This window comes from Lissotriton vulgaris, chromosome 1_1 (assembly GCF_964263255.1).
Source record: "Lissotriton vulgaris chromosome 1_1, aLisVul1.2, whole genome shotgun sequence".
Classification (NCBI taxonomy): Eukaryota; Metazoa; Chordata; class Amphibia; order Caudata; family Salamandridae; genus Lissotriton; species Lissotriton vulgaris.
The window spans coordinates 1,169,712,725-1,169,736,639 of NC_141685.1; the positions used below are offsets into that span (position 1 = coordinate 1,169,712,725).

Genomic DNA, 23,915 nt, shown 5'->3' on the forward strand with positions numbered 1-23,915 from the left:
AAAGGTCTGCGTTAACTACAGTTCACTATCTGCAAAGAGAGAGTACTACTAAGAGAAAAGAGGGGAGGGGGGGCAGCGTTCAAAGCACATCAGCGTGCATAAACACGAAAACGTTTTTACCTATCACGTACTTGACATTTGACAGCTTTTGATATTTGCTATTAAAAAACCATTGAAATTCACAGAAAAAACCATAGGTTATAGTCCATATATAGTTAGGAATTTGCATTTACAAAACCTTGAAAATTCAATGAAAAAACCATTGGTTATAGAACATATATAGTTAGGAATTCGCATTTACTAAACCTTATTTTACTCGCATAAAACCATTGAAATTCCATATATAGTTAGATGCGCTAACTATATATCGCGCACCCGCAATCCACTGCTGATGATGTCACATATTGCATCATTCATGACATGGTTAGTGACATCACTGATGACATCACTGATGACATCTCAAATGACATCACTGATGACATCACTGATTACAACATCCAGTGACTGTATGTTTCTGTAAAGTTAAAATATGTTTTACATATTGAAGAATGAGTGGATATATAAGTGTCTGAATGAAGGATTTACTAGGTGCATGACTGACTGATTGAGTGAGTGATTAAATGTGTCTCACTGAGTGCATGGGTTAGTGACTAAACTGTTTTAATTTGTGCATCATTATATCTGTTGTTCTACAAACTGCTGCATATGTTGATCAGTAGCTATATGAGTAACTGTATGGGTTATTGATTGGTTGTCCAAGTATTTGTATGGGAAACTGAGTGTGTGTGTATGGGTGGCTGGGAGGTGTGTGACTCTGTACATAGATGTGTGAGTAGTTGATTCACTATATGTATGGATTCAAAAGTGCATGTGGAAACAGCTGTATGGGCGGTTGACTGTGCATGAGTGTATTAGTGAGTGAATGGATATCTCAGTGCTACATGTCAAAGTAAGTACATATGTAAAACACAGTACATGTGAGAGTTGACATCTATAAATAACTGTGCATAAGAGCCAGTGAATGTGTGAGTGCCTGTATGGATCATTGTGAACATGTATCAGAGATTGTATAAGAGAGTAAAGTAAATATGTGTTAGTATATGTTTGAATAAGTAAGGTGTGTATAACTGTATAGTTGAGAAAATGGAGGTGTGATTGATTTTTGGCATAACTGACTAGGTGTGTGAGTAACTCCATGGATGAGTGACAGTCTGTGACTGTCTGTTTACACTGATTGTATCTAAGGTTATATTAGAGTCTGAAGAGGTTCATGGTATTATCACATGAATGATATCATCAGTGATGTGATCAGTCATGTCAAATGAGATGTTATCAGTGATTTTATCAGTGATGTCATTTGAGATGTCATCAGTGATGTCACTAACCATGTCATGAATGATGTAATATGTGACATCATCAGCAGTGGATTGCGGGTGCGCGATATATAGTTAGCGCATCTGACTATATATGGAATTTCAATGGTTTTATGCGAGTAAAATAAGGTTTTCTAAATGCAAATCCCTAACTATATATGGCCTAAAACCAATGTTTTTTTCATTGAATTTTCAAGGTTTTGTAAATGCAAATTCCTAACTATATATCGACTATAACCTATGGTTTTTTCTGTGAATTTCAATGGTTTTTTAATAGCAAATATCAAAAGCTGTCAAATGTCAAGTACGTGATAGGTAAAAACGTTTTCGTGTTTATGCACGCTGATGTGCTTTGAACGCTGCCCCCCCCCCCCCCCACTCCCCTCTTTTCTCTTAGTAGTACTCTCTCTTTGCAGATAGTGAACGGTAGTTAACGCAGACCTTTACCCCTGTTGTAATCCGTCGTACCTGCTTGTCTCTCCATTTGATTGATTATTATCCAAGCATTTACTGTTTTAGAATTGGTTCTCTTTGGATCATTCTCTATTTACAAACAAGCACAAAGTCGCAATACTCTGTTTAGTCTTTGCAGATAGTGAAAAATCGTGTAAAAAAATAAAAGTAATCGAGCAAAATCAGTAGACCACTAATTCGATCTCTTTTTGACCTCGGTAAAATACAAACATTAGGAACAACCCTTCATGAGAAATACGAAAATAGTGAAATGAACTGAGCTCCACACCATGAGGGCTGCAAGACAGTTCGACTCCGCCACCCACCCCGCCCAAAATAACGACAAACCCTATGCAAATATTATAAATATACACAACACACCAGCAAAGAAACAGGGTAAAACATTTTATTAAATAACTATTTACATAATTATTTTATACTTTTTATTGCCCGATCCGGCTAGCTCAATCGATCGAGCATGAAACTCATGCACTGATAGCAAGCGTTGAGAGTTTGTAGAACGATGGCTTCAGATTTTCCACATACGGTGTAGTGGCGCGAACTGGCACTGGGCGTTTGGATTGTACCCCTTCCCCAAATAAGATTTTCATACGTGAATGTTCGTTCATGCTTTTTGTCCCTGAGTTGCTTCCATGTCACTGCCTTACACAAATGGCATAAGTCCTGGTTGTTGAGTGCCATACTTCAGAGTTCTAAGCAGCTCTTGTAACACTGTTTAAACCTTATTTGCACCTGCTGCAGCTTCACTATTCAAAGTAAGTGGGGTCCATTTGTGGACCTGACTGCATTGGAAAACAATGTGATACGGTGCCTCCCTAAACCGCTTGACGGAGGCCCCCGAGGGGCAGTGAGATGGCGCGGACTGAGAGGGGGCGCTTGGCTCCTGCCCCCTCCCCAAGTCGTGTTGCCCTGGTGTGGCCTGAGATCGCCCCCGGCATAGGCGGCCGGCTCCCGGGGTCCGGCGGAATTTTTTCCCTTTTGATGACTCTTCCATTCTGGACCTTGTCCCACAATCCGTTTGACCTGAAGACACGCTGTCGTGGGGCGCCCCTTTACCGTTTTAGTTGCCATTCCGCCCGCTTTTGGTACTCTGTGCCTCTTCCGCCATTCAGCTGTTTACCGCCCGCTCTTGCGACTACAACGTCTCGCTCACCATGTAGTTGAGTTGCTCCCGCTCTTAAGATTTAACCGAACTTTTTGGACTGCTGAAAGCGGTTGTATTCCGACCGCTGGTTGGTGGAGACATTTTGACTATATTCTGGACCTGCATTGTCGCGTAATGCGTCATATGACGCGACGCGTTAGCGCACCCGGAAGTGCTCCGGTGCGCAAGGCGCAGCTTCCCGGAAACGATCCAGAGCGCGCCGCACAGCGCGTAACGTAAGCATAACAGGTCATGTGACTTGTTAATAAAACTTTTCATTGGTTCATTTTACTTTTCTTTTCCTAATGATGTAAGACTAGGTCATGTGACCTAAAAATAACACTTTTCATTGGATTAAAACATTTTTTTTCCCAAACGATGAAAGCCCCACCTTGTTTCTGGATGTTTCAGACTGAAGCTGGCGTCACCATGAGAGCACCACCATCTCGTAGCTCCGTCGTGGCCATTCCGCAAGCAATCATGGCAGCCGCTCCCCACCGGAAGCCTGCGGGAGTCGACGGCCCCCAAGACTTTTGTACAATCTTCAAGGCTGAGGGGACGCTTTCGAGAATGGAACCGAAGCCCTGGCAGACAAGCGTCCGAGTTCCAAGGTGTCCCAGGGCCATTTTACTGGACCAGGCCCAAATCCGAAGAGCCGGCCGCCATTTTAAGAGTCCTGTGGAAGCCGCCTATCGCTGCACCGCAAGAGTGGGAGCAACTCAACTACATGGTGAGCGAGACGCTGTAGCCGTAAGAGCGGGCGCTAAACAGCTGAATGGCGGAAAAGGCACAGTGTAGCAAAAGCGGGCGGAATGGCGACTGAAACGATAAAGGGGCGCCCCACTACAGCAGACAAGCCTCCGCCATGTGCTTCAAAACTGCATATGTATCTCGTGATATCAAGGTTGGGCAACCAGTACACAACAAGCAGTTACGAGTCCCATTTACACCGGCACCATTTTGGGCGCGGCCGGGCAGGTCCAGGATCTACTGAAACATAACAAATGAGGCTGACGTCTCTGAAGCAGTTGACGAACAGCAGAACATAGCAAATAAACATGAACTCTCTAAAGCTGTTAACTCACTGCAGGACAAAACAAGTAAACCTGAAACCTCTGGAATAATTGTCGCTCAAAAGAACAACACACAAAACTCTGTAGAGCCTGAAGAAAAAAAAACAGAAGGGCACTGTAGTTTCAGACACACTTAACACTAATGACTAAACAAAGATATCGTCTGTTTATGAAGCAGTTATCATCTTCACAGAACTGACAAAGAAGTGTGCAGACACCAATGCTATTAAGAAACACAAGGAAATCCTAACGCATCAGCATTCTCGGAAGAGGTTGACACAGATAACATCTTAAGGAACAAAGAAAGACCTGTTCACTCTTGACACCCCAGGTGCTGTGTATGTTGCACTATAGTGCTGCATCGAGAAAACGGACAACCCTATTGATGTGGATTTTTCATTATTGATTATTGTAAAGAAATGGCGACTCCCCCCTTTAGCAGATTAGCTAAATGTTTGCGTAATTTAGGCATAAAAGTTATATTATTGTTGTTGTTGTTGTTATCGTTATAGTTCTGGTTAATTTCAAAAAATGGTTACATATATTTACAGTTTTTGTTGCGTTCGTTATATTTAAAAGTTAATAAAGTTTTAAAATATAACTTTGTTGGAGTGCTATATATGTTTAAAAAATCGGGTGAATGGGGCCTTGAATCGGGTTATTGTCATGTGTGGGCTTTGCAAGTGTACTGCTACAAGATCGGACATTTCAAACTCAAATGCACGTTCTTTTTCTTACCTTTCCGAAGCATGGAGCGCAATAGCAGGCAGAGAAAGGGTGATGCACGTGTTGAACACTGCCTGGCCTGGCAAGTTGCTGGCAGTGCCCCCCCGCCCGCTCCTGAAAGAGGGCACACACACACCGCCGCCCGAGTACTTCACAAATCTTTAAAAGACCATGCGCTTGTTCATGAGCCTTAAATGGTTTATCACCCCTTCTAGAACCCCTGCATCGACCCTCTGACGTTTCCTGGAAGAATTAGCACGTAACACAATACCAAGCCCTGTCAGCTGAAACCCCCGAGAAATCATGGGGCATATTATCAAGGGGGTTTATTTCCGCTTTTTTGGCTTTAAAAGCCAAAAAAAAAAGAGATAAAATTATCTCCCTATTACCAAGCTGTCGCTAACACCAGTTAGTGACAGCTAAAAGGAGATAGCGACCATCTTGGGCCCCGCTTTGCATATCAGTGATATTTATCACTAATGACATGCAAAGTGGGCGTGCCAAGATTTTAGCGACTGGAAACAGTCCCTAACCATCGCTATCTCCTATTACCAACTTTTGGAGATATTCGCGCTAAGCGCGAATATCTCCAAAACCTAACACCTGCCCTGAGCAGTTTTTAGCCATGTTATCCAATGGGAAGTGGATAACATGGCTAAGAGCATTTGCTGGATAATGCATGAATATCGCTGACTTTTCAACGATATTCATGCATTGCGGCCGTTTTTTATCGCATTTGCGATAAACCTTGCTAATAGCAAGGTTTATGTGCGATAAAATTCGCCGATGTGCGGAGATAATTTTTGTCTCTAAACAAGTTAGAGACAAAAATTATCGCTAGTTGTTGGTAATATGCCCCCGGATTTTTCCTTGCAGGAATCGGGAGGCGAAAGACTAGCACTGAAATCAGTAGTCTCACGCCTGAATCGGGAGGGTTGGCATGTCTGGATACTCTACAGCTGGGGCCATAAACTACATCCGCAGGGCTAGGTGATAGCCTAGGTCCGGCCTGGACAATCGGACACAGAGGAAGAGGAGTGTCAGAGGGTGCGTTAGTGAATAGGGTGAAAGGGAGGTGTCGGGCGGGCACAGGGTGTGATTCTCAGAGAAGAGCAGCGCAGATGGGGGGAAGTATATGGCCCATGCATGAGAGAGAGAGCGGGGGTGACCAGTGCGTGGGGGAGATGCTTGCGAGGGTGGGGAGCCATGCTGAGGATCGGCGGCGTGCAGAGAGTGGGCCTGGTCAAGGCATCTAAAATGGCTGCCGTGCACGACAAAATTGTGGCATTGGACAAAAACGCAAGATGGCGCAGACAATGTTTATCAATAAGGATTCATTTATAACAAAATATTTACTCGCAGTGACAAAATGGTGGTCAACACTTCCTGATTTCCATCGAATCGAACGTTTACAAACGTCACGCAGCAAAAAAAAAAAAAAAAAGCTCACGCACAGAGCAGTTTTTAGCCATGTTATCCAATGGAAGGTGGATAACATGGCTAAGAGCATTTGCTGGATAATGCATGAATATCGCTGACTTTTCAGCGATATTCATGCATTGTGGCCGATGTGCGGCGATAATTTTTGTCTCTAAACAATTAAAACGAAGCACAAAATGGCGAATTCCCGTTTCGCTACCAGTTTGCGGCCCAGTTCACGGCCCGTGAAGCGCTTCTACCGTGAAAAATCATTTTTTTTTTATTTTCCCCACGGGACCCTTTAATAACCCCAACAACATTCCTAGGGGGTCAAGAGGGGTATACCTTGCCCCCTTTCAATAAATTCCCCCTTCGTTTTTCACCTCTTCTTCTCTCTCGATCCTACCGAGAGATAAGATGGCGGCCGCTCCGGACTGTTTAGAATGTTGACAGACACCGGAGAGCCAATCAGCTTTCTGCGCGCAAAGTTCCGTTTCGCGAAAAGTAAGCGAACCGGACCGCAGCCCGGAGCGCTGTTACAGATATATATCTTGTTTTGAACGTTAATTTCTCAAAAACTACTGGAGCACATATCTTGAGACCTAGCAAAGGCACATCGGGCTAACAGTCCCTACAATTTTGCCAAGTTTCGTGCAAATCCATTCAGCCGTTCGAGCTAAAAGTGAGTCCAACCGCCCTATGGAAATTAACATGGGAAAAACGCGTTTTGGGACCCCCCTTTTTTCTCGGCCCCCCCTCGACAAAACCCCCCCAAATTTTCAAGGGCTGCTCAGAAACAAAATGTGCCATTTTCCTGAAAATTTCAGCCGATTCCGTCCACAAACGCCAAAGTTATTAGACATAGAATTTTCAAAAATCCCATAGGGAATAAATCCTAACTATATATACCTACTGGCGAGACGCCAGTAGGTAATATATATATATATATATATATATATATATATATATATATGGGGCACATATAATATAGTGTTCCGGGGTCCAGCGCATGGGCGGGAATATTCTAATGCTTATGACTATTGATGAGGATCCCCTGGAAGAGAAGGGCTAGTTTCTTCAGGGCTGGGAGCCTGGCCCTGCAGGAGTGGGTGGGTGGGAGTGAAGTCCTAAAGTTGTGGGTTGTCATTTGGGGATCCATTGGAGGGGATGGTTCTTGCTCCCCCGTTGGGGACTAGGCTGTGGTCCGACCGCGACAGGTGCTTCCATGTTAGTGAGGTACTGGGTTGAGGGGGGGTTGGGGGGGGTTGGCTAGGGGCTTTTGGGGGATTGTTTGCTCATGTTTTGATGCTACATGTATGCCACACTGTTTGCACGCTTAGTCGCAGAGACACCTACAGCCTACATAGAGTCATTCCATCATGTCTAATGCAGAGGGGGGAGGGGGAGGGCGGTTAGCCCCTGGCTCCCTGCGCATACTTAGCTGGAATGTGCGTGGGGTGCTGGACAAGGTGAAACGGGGGGCGGTTCTCCAGTATGCCAAAAGAGCCGGGGCTGATGTACACCTGCTCCAGGAGACCCATTTGCTCGGCACGAAGGCGCTATGCCTGCAGCGGTTTGGGTTCCATCATGTATTCCACTCGGGGTTCACAAGGGGCTCGAGGGGGGTTGCGATCCGGAGACACTGCAGTGTCTCCTACACACATGAGAAACTCTGGACCGACACACAGGGTCGATATGTCATGGTGCAGGGCAGGATTGGGGGGGGATAGGTTGACCCTGGGTAGCGTTTACGCTCCACCGCCATTACAGTGGACCTTGGTGGAGCGACTTCTGTCGCTTTGGAGTGACATGCCGGATACCCTCTCTGTGGTTGGGGGGGGGGGGGGACTGGAATGATGTAATGGAAATGGAGTTGCGATAGGTGGAGGAGCGGGGAGACTGACGGGGCGGGGGGCCCACCCACTAAACTTCGTGCCCTGGCCACAGGACTCCACTGGACGGATGTCTGGAGACACATGCATGGCCCACATAGGGAGTATAACTACTTTTCCACGGTACACAACTCATTCTCCAGGCTGAACTATTTCTTTGTCCCCAGGGGACTGACACATAGGATACTATCGGCTACTATTCTGTTGAGAGCCTTGTCCGACCATTTGCCAGTGGCCCTCACGTTCAGAATAGGCCCGGGCAGGCAGCCATTTACGTGGCGTATGTCGGGATGGCACCTGCTGAAGGACGAGTATAGGGAGAACTTGACCAAAGAAATGGATAATTACCTAGCATGTAACTTAGGCTCCGTAGAATCCCCAGCTTGGTATATCTGTTTGCCCTGCTGCGGCGCCTCAATTTTGGCCCGCGCTTCATGGCTTATTTACAGTTATTATACACAGAACTCAGGGCGTCCGTACGAGTGGGGGGTGCAGTCTCTCGCTCCTTTCAGGTCCGGGTGGGACGCGACAGGGCTGTCCCCTCTCTCCCTATTTATTCGCGCTCTACCTGGAGCCCTTGGCGGCGTGGGTGCGTATAAAAGCCCAGCACAAGGGCTTTAGGTGGTCGCCGGGCCTTACCGATAAAATAGCACTCTACGCTGATGACGTCTTGTTCTTTCTTACTGATCTGGATCGGTCGGGACTGCAGCTGCTACGTATTTTGCAATTTTTTGGTGAAACCTCCGGCCTCTATATGAACCCGGGCAAATCGATGTTGTGGGTACTGGGTGGACAGCGGCGGTTGGGAGCATGGGCTTCTGGCCTTCAGCTGGCATCCGGAGGGATGAAATACCTGGGGGTGTCCCTGTCGGAGGAGGTGACCGCCTCCCGAGATCGCAACCTCACCCCGGTATGGGACAGCACACACTAGGATTTGAAGGTTTGGTCCCGTATGCCTCTAACGATATATGGCAGATTGACCATCTTTAAAATGGTGGCGCTCCCCCGTCTATTGTACCAACTACAAAATCATCCATACTGGATTCTGCCCCGCTGGTTTCAGCAGGTCAACTCGGCGCTGGGTGGGTTTCTGTGGAAGGAGGGGATCGCAAGGGTGGCTTTGCGAACTTGTTTTTTATCCTCCTATACTGGGGGGCTTGCTACATCTGATGTTCTCTCCTACTATCAGGCAGCGCACTTGCTGGTTCTCAACGAGTGGTGGTATGGCGATAGGGGAGACCCGGCCTACGCGGTCGAGCGGCACCTAATGGGCTCAGCGTCCGTGCATACACTGCTGTACTCCGCATCGCTTCGAAAGTGCCATCCTTCCGCTACGCAGGTGGTATTCTATGTCTGGAGGCAAACACTGAGCAGGATGGGGTGGTGGAATGTGCTTACCCAAGAGACTCCTCTCTGGCGAAATGGTTGTCTTCCCCGTCTCGATGCTTTGCAGGGTTTCCGGGGTTGGGACCCGATAGGAATCTCCTCCCTGGGGGGATGTAATTTCGGGTTGTACCCTGAAGTCCTTTCAGAACCTGCAAGACGAATATGGAATGCCTCGATCCCAGTTCTTTAAATACCTACAGTTTAGGCATGCATTGATGCCATACCGGACTGACCTAGAGCCCATCCCGAGTTTAGTCCGCTAGAGGCCAAAGTGTTTATGGGCGAATTACCAGATAAGGAAATTTCATGTATCTACCAAACATTAGTCCCCCATTGCTCCACTGACCTACACAGACGTAGGACAGCGTGGGAGGGGGACGTAGGGGACTTGGAGGAAGAGGACTGGGCAGAGGCCTTTAGCAAGCCCGAGCCGGGCCGGCGATTTCCAAAAGCCTGCGACTAATCCAGTTTAAATATCTACATCGCACATATTTTACCAGAGAGCGCCTATGGAGGGCGGGCATGATTAGCTCTCCTGACTGTCCCTGCTGCGATAGAGAGGAGGGTACACTTTTGCATAATGTCTGGGGGTGTTCGGCGTTGCATAGATTCTGGAGTGGGGTGCTCGCCTGCTTGTCGGAGGTGTTGGCATGGGAACTCCCGTACACGTCGAAATTGGCTTTGTTGCATGTGATGGACGGGATAGGGGGCAATAGGTACAAGCGCCACCGTTTATTGCTGGGCTTTACACTGGCAAAGAGGGACATTGCCAAGGCGTGGAAGGCGCCTCAAGCTCCGCCATTGACTGCTTGGAAAAATGGCATGGACTTTTGCATGGGACTTGAGCAACCTATGTTTATGGCTAGGGGGTGCCCCCGTAAGCACTTTAAGATCTGGAAGAGGTGGGCGGACTACCGTGGGCTGGACTTGGACCCGCCGCCAGAGAGGGCCGCCCTCCAGACGATTTGACAGGTGGCTTGTTGGTGGAGAGGATAGAGTGTCTCGTTGGACTTGGTATGCTCTTTTAAGATTTTATACTGTAAATAAGTGGCAGCATTCGCGCAAACGGGGGTGGGGGAGTTGTTAGTTTATCTATAAAAAGTCTAAGATGTTATTGCCGATCTATTGATGTGTGCAGCAGACTCTGGAGCTATGCAAAATATGTGACCTATGACAAATAAAATCTGTTTTAAAAAAAAAAGTTTTCTAAAACAAAGCACAGGCATTATGCAGGCATGCTGCAAGAGTAGCGGTAGTAGTGAAAAGCTTGCCCAGCAAAGAAACACAAGTTTATTGTTTGCTTAGACAAACAAAAAGGAGAAAATGCAAAAAACACACTTTTAAAAAGGAAAGAAAGCAAAAGAAAAAGAGCAACGCTCACAACGGAAAAGGTGCCAGAAAAGCTAATCCCTGTGTCCTGCCTCATAAGTGGAAAAAGGAGAACTGGATGTGGTGGTTGGTGGCACAATTAGGGACTAGATGTACAACTTTGGTGGCAAGCCCTTGCCTGACTATTAAAATACCTTTAGGAAGAGCCTTTTCTGCTAATTCGTGCTGACACAGCCAGTCTTGAGGCCAACATAGTAACCCGAGGTGTTTATGCTTTCATTAGATCTCGCTTCTGCATCCTAAATACAAGATAACCTATTTCCAGCACCAAGATTGCTCCTTGGATCCATATGAAGCACTATTCAAAAAAGTTAATGATCACAAGCATGGTGCCTCAAAAACAAACACTAAAGAAACCACAACTTACCTCCCGAATGTCTTCATTCCCCTCCTTGATGTTCTCTGATGCTCCCACGACTAGCTGGTGAATATTGTCAATCTCACCCTCCTATTTGAAACAGGAAAAACAGGCACAATGACAAAATGTCTCCAAAGCAGCCTGCACATAAGCCTCTCCTATCAAATGTTAATAAGAATTAAAACGGTTGACATACTTGCAATTCAACGCACAAAGTGAGTGATATGTACTGAGGGAGCCACAAGCTACCCGCTTTAAATCCATTTCAGCGCTGTTTAGTATTTGCAAAGTTGTAAATTAAGTGCTTTGAGAAACGATAAAGTTATGTACTATGAATATATGAAAAGTTCACTGCGCATAATAGATGACATGAAGTACCTGTGGATGAACGGAAGTGCTAGACATCTCTTTCTGTTTGCAATATTTTGTATTTGCAATTCTTGTGTGTACCATAAGGGCCCTTCCTAAAGTCCCCTGGCAGCAAGCTATACTATTCTGAATGGTCACTCTATTATACATGTTTTTTTAGGTCTGCCCTGCATGCGCTCTCGCTTGGGATGGGTATTGTTTATAATAAAGGGCTTGAAACCCGCCGACTGCTTACCACTTATCTGCTTCATTGTCACTCTTCTTTGCTGCCTCCTAATTGGCCAGCGTGTGCTAGGTGTCACTTCCTTTACTTTGTGTTGAGCATGGACCAAGAACAGTTTGATTCATCTTAACTAATGTCCATTCACTCCTTATGCTGGGATTCAGGTAGTGTTTCTTTCAAAGCTGCACACGCCTGGACCGCGCCCAGCGCCAGGACCCCTGGCCCTCGACGATGCCATCCCACCCGTCGGACCTACAACGCCGCCACCCTCCACGCTCTCAACACCGGTCGGAACCCCGACTGCTACCGAGCCACCCCGAAACGCACCCATGGACCATTCACCTGCCAAGCCTGCAAATTCACCTGCCTCCGAACCTGCACCACACCCGCCAAGCCAAGCACCAGCAACAACCACCTCAAGTGCATCCTGCTCAACACCTGCTTCGTCCACATGCACGCCGTCGAACTCTGGAACCTCCTCGACAATACATCACCAGACGTCACCTTCCTCTCAGAAACCTGGATGAACGCCTCCTCAGCCCCCGACATCGCCATAGCCATCCCGGATGGCTACAAGATCACCCGGAGGGACGGCGTCAACCAAACCGGAGGAGGCATTGCCATCGTCCACAGAAACACTTTCCACATCACGACCAACTCCAACGACACCCTCACCACCGCCGAGCACCTTCACTTCCAGATACACACCGACCCCAAGACCACCCTCAGAGGCACTCTCATCTACAGACCCCCGGGACCACGCACACAATTCAGCGAAGCCATCGCAGACTTCGTCAGTCCGCATGCCCTCACCTCCACAGACTACATCCTCCTAGGGGACCTCAACTTCCACCTGGAGAAAAACAAGGACTGCAACACCGCCTCCCTGCTGGACAACCTTGGCAACCTCGGACTCAAGCAACTGGTGAACACCTCCACACACTACGCCGGCCACACGCTTGACCCCATCTTCTCCTCCAGCAAGCACATCTCCTTCAGCCACTCCACCGGACTACACTGGACAGATCACAGCTGCATCCACTTCAACTTCAGGAGAACCACGACCCACCACCACCCGCAACAGGTTCCCCGCAGAAGCTGGAGCAAGATCACCGCCGACCAGCTCACCCCCGCCCTCAGCCAGAACCCACCCACCAACACGACGGACCCCAACGAAGCAGCCCGCAACCTCACACAGTGGCTCACCAACTGCGCGGATGACCTCGCACCACTGAAGAACCCTCCCAGCAGACCCGGCAGCAGGAAAGCCTTGTGGTTCACCAACGACCTCAAAAACTCCAAGAAAACCTGCCACACCCTCGAGAAAGCCTGGCGCCACGACCAAACAACAGAAAACATGACAGCCCTCAAGAACGCCACCCGCAAACACCACCAGCTGATCCGCACCACCAAAAGGACAACATTCAAAGAACGACTGGACAACAACTCCCACAACAGCAAGGAACTCTTCAGCATCGTTAGAGAGCTCTCCAACCCCAGCGCCTGCAACAACGACATCACACCCTCGCAAGACCTCTGCGACTCACTCGCCTCGTTCTTCCACCGCAAGATGGTCGACATACACAACAGCTTCGGCGCACAGACCAAACACCCAACCACCGAACCAACGCCCCCCAACACCACCCTCTGCACCTGGACCCCTGTCAGCACCGAAGACACCACCCGCTTGATGAACACCATCCACTTCGGCTCCCCAACCGACCCCTGCCCACACCACATCTTCAACAAAGCCGACTCCATCATCGCACCCCAACTCCGGAACATCATCAACAGCTCCTTCGCATCTGCCACCTTCCCGGAGAGATGGAAACATGCCGAGCTGAGCGCCCTCCTGAAGAAACCCACCGCGGACCCCATGGACCTCAAGAACTTCCGCCCCATCTCGCTCCTCCCTTTTCCGGCCAAAGTAATCGAGAAGACTGTCAACAAACAGCTCTCCGCCTTCCTCGAGACAAACGGATCCCTCGACTCCTCACAGTCCGGTTTCCGAGCAAACCACAGCACCGAGACCGCTCTCATCACAGCTACCGACGACATCGGGTACCGCTCTCAACACAGAGACCAGGCCTAGAGCCTGTAGAACCGCTGGGGCAACCAGGAACCACCCAAGGTAGGGACGCAGGAGACCCACGGGGGACGCGTGCAATGTCTAAACATAGCCGAGAATCACCATTGACGTCTATGGAGAAAGTTAGAGTTACAATTTTAAAGAATAAGGACACTTAGGAGTGGACTATGGTAAAACCCATTCAGTACTGGACACTTCGAGAGTCAAGACCCACTGGAGCACCAAAGTACTTGTGTTACCTCACCCAGGGAAGCCAGTGCATAGGTGTCTTTTTGTGTCGGGTTTCGTTGTCGCTTTTAATTGAGAGCTGCAAAGAAGTGCTGCAGGCGTCCAGGTGAAGAGTGTCCGGATGGATCCAAGGGTGGATCTGAGATCTGAAGAACCTGAAAGAAGAGGGGACAGAGTCTGGGTCACAAGCCAGTGACCAGGAAGGTGACAAGGAGATGCCAGCCGATGTCGGGTGCTTTCAAGTGATGCAGGTGAAGCTTGACTCTTCAGCCACAAGGTCCAGGAGGTGTTGACGACAACCAGGAGCTGGATTCAAGCTGTCCCACGTCGGATGTCGAGTGCTGCAGCGGCGGTATCCGGATTGGACCCAACAAGCCTTGGCAGCAGCAACCCACATAAGATGACAAGATTGGCTTCGGAGCAGACTAGCAAGGTCTGAGGGGAGTCAGGGCACGTCTCTGGCGCAACCAGGGAAGCCACACAGTCGACGGACTAGGGATCGCGGAGCCTCGAGCTGAAATGCTAAAAGCGGGCCCACAGAACGCTCGTGGAGTGTAGGCCCACAATCTTCGATGCAGAAGGTGCTCAGGGCTTGGACTACAAGTAGCCCAATGCACAACTTTGGGAAAGCTCAGGAAGTCGATGCACTAGCAAATGTGTAGGATGCCCAGGAGTTCCGGTCCCACGTCTCTCGTGATAGCTACAGGTGTCAGCTTTGCTGGGGACTCTTGTCAGCCTCAGATATGTCTGGAAGTCCATGTCCTATGTTGCAGATTCTTCGGAATCTGTAGGGAGCCTTTAAAATGCAGACCGGCAAGATGCTTCTTTGGTGCCTGTTTGAACAGGGGAGTCACTCCTTGACCCCAAGGGAGATTTCTTCCGTCTTCCAGTCGATATGGAATGTCGAAGGTCCAAGATTTCTGTATCAGAGTTTCGTCCAGGGTAATCTAAAGTCTTATTGACTGGGTTCCTATACTTATACTAAGTTTAGGGGTTGGACTAACTCTAGTGTCCCACCTATGGGAGGACCTGGGGAGGGGGTGGTTACACCCCTTCCCCTTTGTCCAGTTTCGTGCCAGAGCTGGGGCTGAGTGCTCCAGCAACCGGTTTGAACTGGGAAATGCACGAGGACACCTTGTGTGCCCCATGCACTGTCTGAAAAGCATTCACTGAATGCAACCCACCATGCCCAATACCCTAAAGCCTGTCTGGGGAGGTGCTGGCTGGACGGGAAATCTATTGTCCAGGCCTCCCCTGCCGGACTTTCGTCCAGCAGCAGGAGGTCAGACTTGTGTCTGTGGCAGCAGCATCCATTTTATGTTACTGGGGCTCTTTTAAACATTTACCGGGTAAGTGTGTACATGTCTTCTCCGTCTAGAAGGGTGGAATTCTACTCCTGCGGCCAGAACTGGCAGGGGGGTAGGATTCCAAACTGTTTGACACCAAACACAACATGTTTGGATGCAGCCATTCCAAATTTAGAATTTACCGCAAGGTTATCATGCACTTAAGAGTATATGGTATGGCTGTATCATGGAACAGCTAGAAGGAAGTGTTTCCAAAAGCTGCAGAGGGGCACCCGCTTACACAAAACCAATCACTCTGCCTTCAGGATTGTCAAGCCTGCCATAGGAGTGACTTATAGGTAGGTAGGTAGGTAGGTATATATATATTATCTAAATAAGGGGTACAAGTACCACCTCACCCCGGCTGTAGTAGCAGACCTGTGGTGCCATTTTGGAAGGCTTCCCAGGGGTGGCATAATACATGCTTCAGCCCCTGGTAGGCCTCTGGGGTACCTATGCCCTTGGTACCTAAGGTACCATATACTAAGGACTCACAAGGGTAACCCAGTAACCAATCTGGAGTGTACCTAATGTACAGGTAACCAATTTAGAGAGAGAACAGCTAGGCTGTGTTCCTGGTTAGCAGGGCCACAGCCAGACTTAAGTCGATAAACCAGTGAAACACATCAAAAAGTGGGGGTAACCATAGTAAGCAGATCCTACTCTCCTACACCGCTGACAACACAGAGAGCCACTGCAAGGTGGCTCACGTTCCGTTTGAGTGGGGGGGGGTCTCTGGTTCTCTTCAAGTAGCTGTGAGGCCAATCAATCAATCAGTCATGCCTGTTGACTGTTGAGAAACGATTTGGTGAGCTCCTCTTGGGTTAAGGGGGAGCGAAGTGCTCATTTGGAGATGTTGGGTCAGCCTCAGTGGACGTGTGACCACCCGGTCCATGGCAGCTAGTAAGGGTGTTGACGAGGACCTGGAGCCTGAAATAGTGGCCCAGGTACCTGCCTTAAAGAGAAGAGGCGGGGACGCACAAAACTCGCAGTTCCTATGGTCCAGGAGGTGGCAGACCTTAAGGGGGAGGCCCTGGAACCTACAGAGGAGCAGGTAGCTGAACTGGGGGACCTGCCTGAGCTGACCCTTTGGCAGCAGGAAGGAGGACCCTCCAGGGTAGAGTTCTGCGAAGAGCTGAAGTGGCCTTCTCTTGTGGGTTTGCGGCAACAGGCTGCAAACCAGGCAGCAGGTGATCAGTCTGGATCACATTGGATCTACTGGGAGAATGTTCTCCTTTATAGTGAGCCTAAGGCTGCTGAGCCTGGGTCAGCCCATGTGCTGGTGGTATCCCAGCGCTCCAGAGCCTTCCTACTGGGGCTGGCTCATGATCTGCCTTTAGCAAGACTTTTGAAGCAGGACAAGACCTTTGAAAGGTTTGTCATCCACTTTTATTGGCTCCAAATGCGCAATAGTTCAGATACTCATCGCAGGACCGGTCAGACTTGCCAGGCAAGTGGAAAGAGTGGGAGGAAGCACAAGGCTCCTCTCCAGCCATTCCCTTTCGTCATCACCCCCTTTGAAAGGGTGGGCATTGACATTGTTGGACCTCTGGATTCCGAGACAGCCATGGGCAACAGGTTCATCCTGGTCTTGGTGGACCATGCCACCCGGTACCCGGATGCCATCTCTCTCAGGACAGTGACGGCCCCCGTGGTGAGACGTATACTGATGGGGATTTTCTCCTGTGTGGGGTTCCCCAGAGAGGTGGCGTCATACCGTGGTACAAACTTCATTTCTAAGTATATGAAGTGCCTGTGGCAGGAGTGTGGGGTAACTTATAAGTTCACCACTCCTTAACACCCCCAAGGTAATGGACTGGTTGAGAGATTCAACCGGATCCTCAATGGCATGATTCTGGGTCTTGAGGAACCCATGAGGCATAAGTGGGACATCCTCTTGCCAGGCCTTCTCTTTCCTTACAGAGAAGTGCCACAGAAGTCCTTAGGGTTCAGCCCCTTTGAACTGATATATGGTCACCCTGCAAGAGGACCTCTGAGTTTGGTAAAGAAAGGCTGGGAGAAAGCTCCAAGGAAACCTCCCCAGGATGTATATATTACGTGCTGGCCTTCAGAAACGAAACCCGGCATTTCGGCAAATCGCTCAGGCGAATCTGGAAGCCAGCCAAGAGGAGATAAAGCTGTGGTACGATCAGAATGCCACTCTGATTGAGCTTCAGCCTGGTCAGAAAGTTTGGGTCATGGCCACCGTGGAGCCCTGTGCGCTCCAGGATAAGTGGATCGGACCATTTGAGGTGGTGGAGAGCAAGAGTGATGTCACCTATTTGGTGGACTTGCGGTCTCCCAGAAACCTTTTGAGGGTCCTGCATGTCAACCTCCTGAAGCCCCACTTAGAAAAGTCCGTAGTGGGTTTGCTCCTAGTGACAGATGCTGGCATGGAGGAGTCTGAGCCTCTTCCTGATCTCCTGTCTGCAACAGAGCAAGATGGGTCAGTGGATGGTGTTAACCTCTCTTCCACTCTGACACCTGAGCAGCAGATTGGTGTGTCCATGATGTAGACACTGGAGATAGTCCTCCTTTTAAGCACAAAACGTACATAGTGGCTGACTGGGTGAGAGCTGGCATCAAGGAGGAGGTCTCCAAGAAGCTTACATATGGGGTGATTGAGTCCTTTAACAGTCCTTGGGCTAGCCCAGTGGTCTTGGTCCCAAAGGCTGCCGCACCGGGTGTCACACCAGAACTCCGATTCTGTGTGGACTACCGAGGGCTCAAATTAGTCACCAGGACTGACACGCACCCCATCCCCAGAGCTGATGAACTCATTGATCGGTTAGGGGCTGCCCGGTACCTCAGCACATTTGAGCTAACGTCTGGGTACTGGCAGATCGCCTTTACTGATGGGGGAAAGAGAGAGGTCAGCATTCTCCACACCAGATGGGCACTACCAATTCCAGGTTATGCCCCTGCCACCTTTCAGAGGTTGGTCAACCAGGTGTTGGCTGGATTGGAAGAGTTCAGTGCCGCCTACCTGGATGACATTGCAGTGCTCAGCGCCAGTTGGGAAGAACATCTGCGCCACCTCTGGGAAGTGTTGATGGCGCTGCAGAGAGCAGGCCTCATGATCAAGGCAAGTGCCAGATCGGGCAGGGTTCAGTGCTGTACTTGGACACCAGGTTGGGAGTGGCCAGGTGGCGCCCCTACAGCCCAAGATTGAGACCATCCTGGCGTGGGAACCCCCAAGACCCAGACAGAGGTAAGAGCCTTTTTAGGACTCACTGGGTACTACAGGAAGTTTGTCACGGGGTAAAACAGCATTGTTGCACCCTTAAACGAGCTGACTTCCAGGAAGCATCCCAAGAAAGTGAACTGGACTGACACCTGTCAGAAAGCTTTTGATGCCCTGAAGACTGCCATGTGGACGGCGCCCGTGATCCTCGCACCCAACTTCTCAAAAGAGTTTATCGTGCAAACACACGCTTCAGAGCATGGTGTGGGAGCTGTACTTTCACAGATGAATGAGGAGGGCCTAGATCAACCTGTAGCCTTCATCAGTAGTAGGTTACTTCCACGGGAACAGAGGTGGAGTGCAATTGAGCGTGAGGTCTGGGCACTGAAGAAGTTGAGACCATACTTGTTTGGGACTCACTTGCGGGTCAGACAGACCACAGACCCCTCAGATGGTTGATGCAGATGAGAGGTGAGAAACCAAAGCTGTTGAGGTGGTCCATTTCCCTACGGGGGATTGACTTCACGGTGGAACACCGCCCTGGTACAGAACACGCCAATGCCGATGATCTGTCCAGATTTTTCTGCCTTAGTGAAGAGAACGTGTAGGAGAGTAGGGTCTGCTTCCTATGGTTACCCCCACTTTTTGCTGTGATTCTCTGGTTTTTCGACTTTAGTCTGGCTGTGGCCCTGCTAATCAGGCCCACAGCCTAGCTGTTCACTCTCTAAATTGATACCATGTACTTTAGGTACGTACCAGATTGGTTACTGGGTCAACCTTGTGAGCCCTTGTATAGCGTACCCTCGGTCCTCAGGGCATAGGTGCACCCTAGGCCTACCAGGGGCTGCAGCATGTATTATGCCACCCCTGGTTTCGATTTCAAAACAGGAGAAGAACTGTTCAGATGGGAGGGGGTGCTCTCAGTCACTGATCCACTGTCTGTACCCTTTACCCCTTCTGCGAATCTCACAAAGTGCAAGTTATTGTGCCATGCATGATTTTCAGCGTCTTCCAACCTCCTTGACCATGGCACAGCCACCTGCCATGTCCTTCTGAAGACCTTGAACCACATCTTCCACTTCTGAGATATTATTTTTGGCAACAGTGACCATTTCAGACACATACCATAAATCCTGTCACAAGAGAGAAACCTTGGATCTCACATCCCCTGTTCTACCCTGCAATGCCTCCTGGAAGGATTGGATCGCCAGATGCAGTGCTGAATTATCCGACATAATCACTGCTTACGCCTCTGGCGGCGTAGCTACCACTTACGTGAACCAGTCCACTTTCCTCTGTGTGTGTGTGTGTGTGTGTGTGTGTGTGGGGGGGGGGGGGAGGGGGGGGTTGGTTCCCAGTCCTTGGCCATTGCCCTGGCACCGGCACCATCAATACCAGTTGGACAAAAAGTCAATATGTAGGGCCCTCTAGGAAACAGGCAACCAAACTTCAAGCAGGTATTTTCCTTTCCCACTGCAGCGGGACCAACTGTCTATGTAGGCGCAGTGACACCTGCCTACTGCACAATGCCACTCAGGCAGGCCAAGAAACAAGCAACTCCCCATGGGTAGTGGCCGCAACAGTCAATCTAATGTACAGCAGAGAGCGGGAGAAGGAAGGGGAGCCAGAAAGACAATGCAACCAGCCAGTCCGAGGTGGGCATCCCCACTGTAATGCCTTCCTGATGCCACTCAAGCAGCCTGCCACTGGGATCCTCCTAGAAACATCCACTGCTGCCCAGGGAGGGGGAACGAGTCATCTGCAGTATTCAACAGGGGTCACCTTCCTACAGTCCAGAGGGGAGCCCCACTCACCTGGCAAATGCTGCGGCCTTAACCGCCCCACCCGTATGCTACACTATTGGGACTCCAACTTGCTGCCTCAACGGCACCTCAGGCGCACTTGCAGGGCTCGCTCTGTACCCAGTCCACCCTCCGCTATCTGCAGCTGAAGGGTCTTGTTAGCATTTTGGGCCAGGGTAGCGATCTTGGTGAGGGAACAGACACCCTTATAACAGCTCCGTGGCCTCCAATAGGCAGCTGCATCTCCAGCTCACTACCCAGGACCGAGCAATACCCGGGCTGTCATCCGCTGCCTCAAGCCAGGGGGTGGGGGGACAGCAGGAGAAAGAGGGGAGGCACAGCCACACAGCCAGGCAGTGGGTCTCCCAGGACACCAAGGGGGAGCTCTGTTAAAACCAGTGTCCCCCCCATAGCGTTGTGGACACGGTATAGCAAAGCCATGGCAGGTAGATGGCAGGATAATTGCCAGATTTAAATCGTGCCGTCGGACCTCGCAGAAAAAACTGCAAGTTGGCCATCTTGCTCCAAATTTTAGATTTTTGATGTAGGGAATTAAAAACACATGCTGATAGTATCCACAATAAAGAAGCAAAACATGAAAAAAATGGCATCCTCAAAGGTCTATAAAAAAGCTAATTAGAACAAACTGCAAACATCTAAACTAATTTGATCGCAGAAAAAGGACTCAACATTGTCCCTTCAAAACACATGCTAAACACTACGAAAAAAAGTTGTGCACATATTTTGATCATAACCCGGCTTCAGTGTTATTCACAAATCTGCATTCAAGTTTTGCTGGTGTACACTGCTAAGAGGCATGCTGTTAAATTGTTAAAATTGCATGGTCTTCTGGCTTACTAAGTTGAGTTTCTTGCTGAAGACGACCGGAACTGCACGCGGGAAGCTTGGCGCACTATAACTTAAGAGGCTGGACAGATAAAGAGATTGAAGAGACTGGATATAGCTCTCAGGCCCTGAGTGCGTCATAATAGAGAAAATTTGCTCTACGAGTATCGGAACGTGTATGGATTCTTAACACACGCCTGCGACCTTGGCTCTGTACCGCGTGCAATTTGAACCAAAAATAACGGCTTTTAAGTTTCACTCTTTTCAATTTGTAGGAAGGTGGCTACCTGACTATGGTTACCCCAGATTTTTTGCCTTGTGTTTAGCTTGTTTTCGACTTAGTTGGCCTGGTTCCCTGCTAATCAGGGCCCCAGGCTATCTGCTCTCTCTGTAAAAATGGATTCCATGTAACCTAGGTGCATAACTAGATTGGCTTGGGTCACCTTATCAGCCCCTGTACAGAGCACTATAGGTGCCCAGGGCATAGGTGCATCCAAGGCCTACCAGGGGCTGCAGCATATCTTTTGCCACCCCTGGCTGGCTATCTAAAATTGACACAACTGGCTGATCACTCAGCTGGGGCAAGGTGGTGTAATCACTCCTTGCTTAGATATAGTATGCCTATATCTAAACCTATCTGGACACTATATACCTATCAGCCACTCCTATGGCAGGCCTTAACAATCCTGAAGGCAGAGTGCGTGGTTTTATGTGAGATGGTGCTCTAGCATGAGCTGAGCCTGTCTGCAGCTGTCGGGACCAATTCCCTAAGCTGTTCCGGGATAATGCCAAACCATACACTATTAAGTGCATTATAATCCTCGCGGTTATATGTTAACTTTGATTTGGCTTTATCAAAACATGTTGTGTAAGGTGTCATACGATTTGGAATACTATCCCCTCGACAGTCCTGTCGACGGGGATAGCATTCCACCCCTCTAGAGGGGGACGACATGCTACTTTGCTAAAACGCGGTTGATTTTAAAAAGAGCCTCAGATCCACAAAATGGATGCTTCTGCCACAGACACGAGTCTGACCTCCTGCTGCTGACCGAAACTCAGCAGAGGAGGCCTGGACAAAGACTTTCCTGTCGCAGGGAGGTGTTACACCACCCCAGACAGGAGATAGTGGATTGTAGCAGGGAGGTTTGAAAGAAACCAGACAGTGCCTGGGGAGCACAAGGCTTCCCCTTGCATAATCCGGTCAAACCGGTTCTGGGGCACACCAGCCCCAGCTCCACTGCGACCTGGACAAAGGGAAAGGGGTGTATCCACCCCCTTCCTGGGTCCCACCCTTAGGAGGGGACCTAGCAGGTAATCCAGCCCCCAAGATTGGTATAAGAATGGGAGCAGTGCCAAAGCACTCAGATTATCCTGATGAAACATAAGAAAAGAAACTCTGGACCCTTCGACATCCTACTCGACGTAGAAGACTGAAGAATCTCCCTTGTGGTCAAGGAGTGACCACCCTGTGCAAACAGGCACCATCCAGCACGTCGGCGTCAGCTTTGTTGCAGTTCCCGCCGGAACTCGAGAGACAGAGATCGACGAGATCAAGCTTGCCTGCCTTCTTACAGCCCGATCCACAGTCCCTGCAGAGCTGAGACCCGTGGAGGCGACCGGAAGCGTGGGGCACGCCATCTTGAAAAGACCATGAGGCGCTGACCGTGCAGCCCACGAGTGACCCTCGAAGCTGTACACCGGGGTTTGAGAAGCCCCAGCCCCGAGCCACTTTTGCACCGAAGCTCACCCCTCTACACTCGACGAGTGCTGCGTGGGGCCCTTCTGCTTTCTTTGGCTCAACGCGTTGGCCCGGTCACTTGCCAGCTGGCTTGTGGCCCCTGTGCCGACGAAAACCGAAATACGACTTGTGATTCTGGTTGCTCCAGACTTGCACCCGCTCCTCTGAAAAGGAGCACCCGCTCTGACCCTCCTGGTCCGAGTGAGAAGCAATCTTCCAGTCCTGCGTGGATTGCTCTTGCCAAGTGTTGTTTGCTCCGATTTTGAAGCCGACAGCGCCGACGGTGAGAGCCTGCGTGGGACAGCTCGTGACCTGCTCCTGGACGTCGCAGATGCCCCAGAGCCCACGTGGCAGCGGAGAGAAGCTCCTCAACAACCACCTGATTGCGCCCGACATTGCCTGGTTCCATCCTGGTTCCACCCTGGTCACTGCTGAGTGACCCAGACTCTGTCCCCTCTGCTTTCAGGTACTTTACGACTCCGATCCACCCTTGGATCACACCGGACACTTCTCCTTCACATCGCCTGCAGCATCTTCAGCTTCAAGCACCAACAGCCTGCATGACGAAACCCGACGCCACTTCGACCTTATGCACCCGCTTCCTGTGGGTGAGGTAACTCAGCAACGCCGGTGTTCCCACATTGGTACACACCTCTAGGGTCTGTGTCTAAAGTTTTGTCCTTCTAGGTTCAGCGGAAGTATCCTTAAACTCTATTTGTGTAACTTTTACGCACCATTGACTTGACATTGGTGCATGCGTGTGCTTTAAGCGCTGCACCCGAATCCCGCGGGCTTTTCCCGACTTCAGCATTGCTAGTCACGACTGCTCCCAGCGATTCCCTAGGCCCTAGGC

The 23,915-nt window shown here is 49.6% G+C and overlaps 1 protein-coding gene across 3 annotated transcripts in view; it reads right to left on the reverse strand.

The window, feature by feature from the left end:
- STX18 (syntaxin 18) overlaps positions 1–23,915 on the reverse strand; it is a 705,236-nt gene that overhangs the window by 78,529 nt on the left and 602,792 nt on the right. For all 3 annotated transcript variants that reach the window (XM_086964282.1, XM_086964291.1, XM_086964300.1), the window contains one exon: positions 11,244–11,324. In XM_086964282.1, the coding sequence (XP_086820408.1) occupies positions 11,244–11,324 (81 nt within the window). The remainder of the gene's footprint in view (positions 1–11,243; positions 11,325–23,915) is intronic.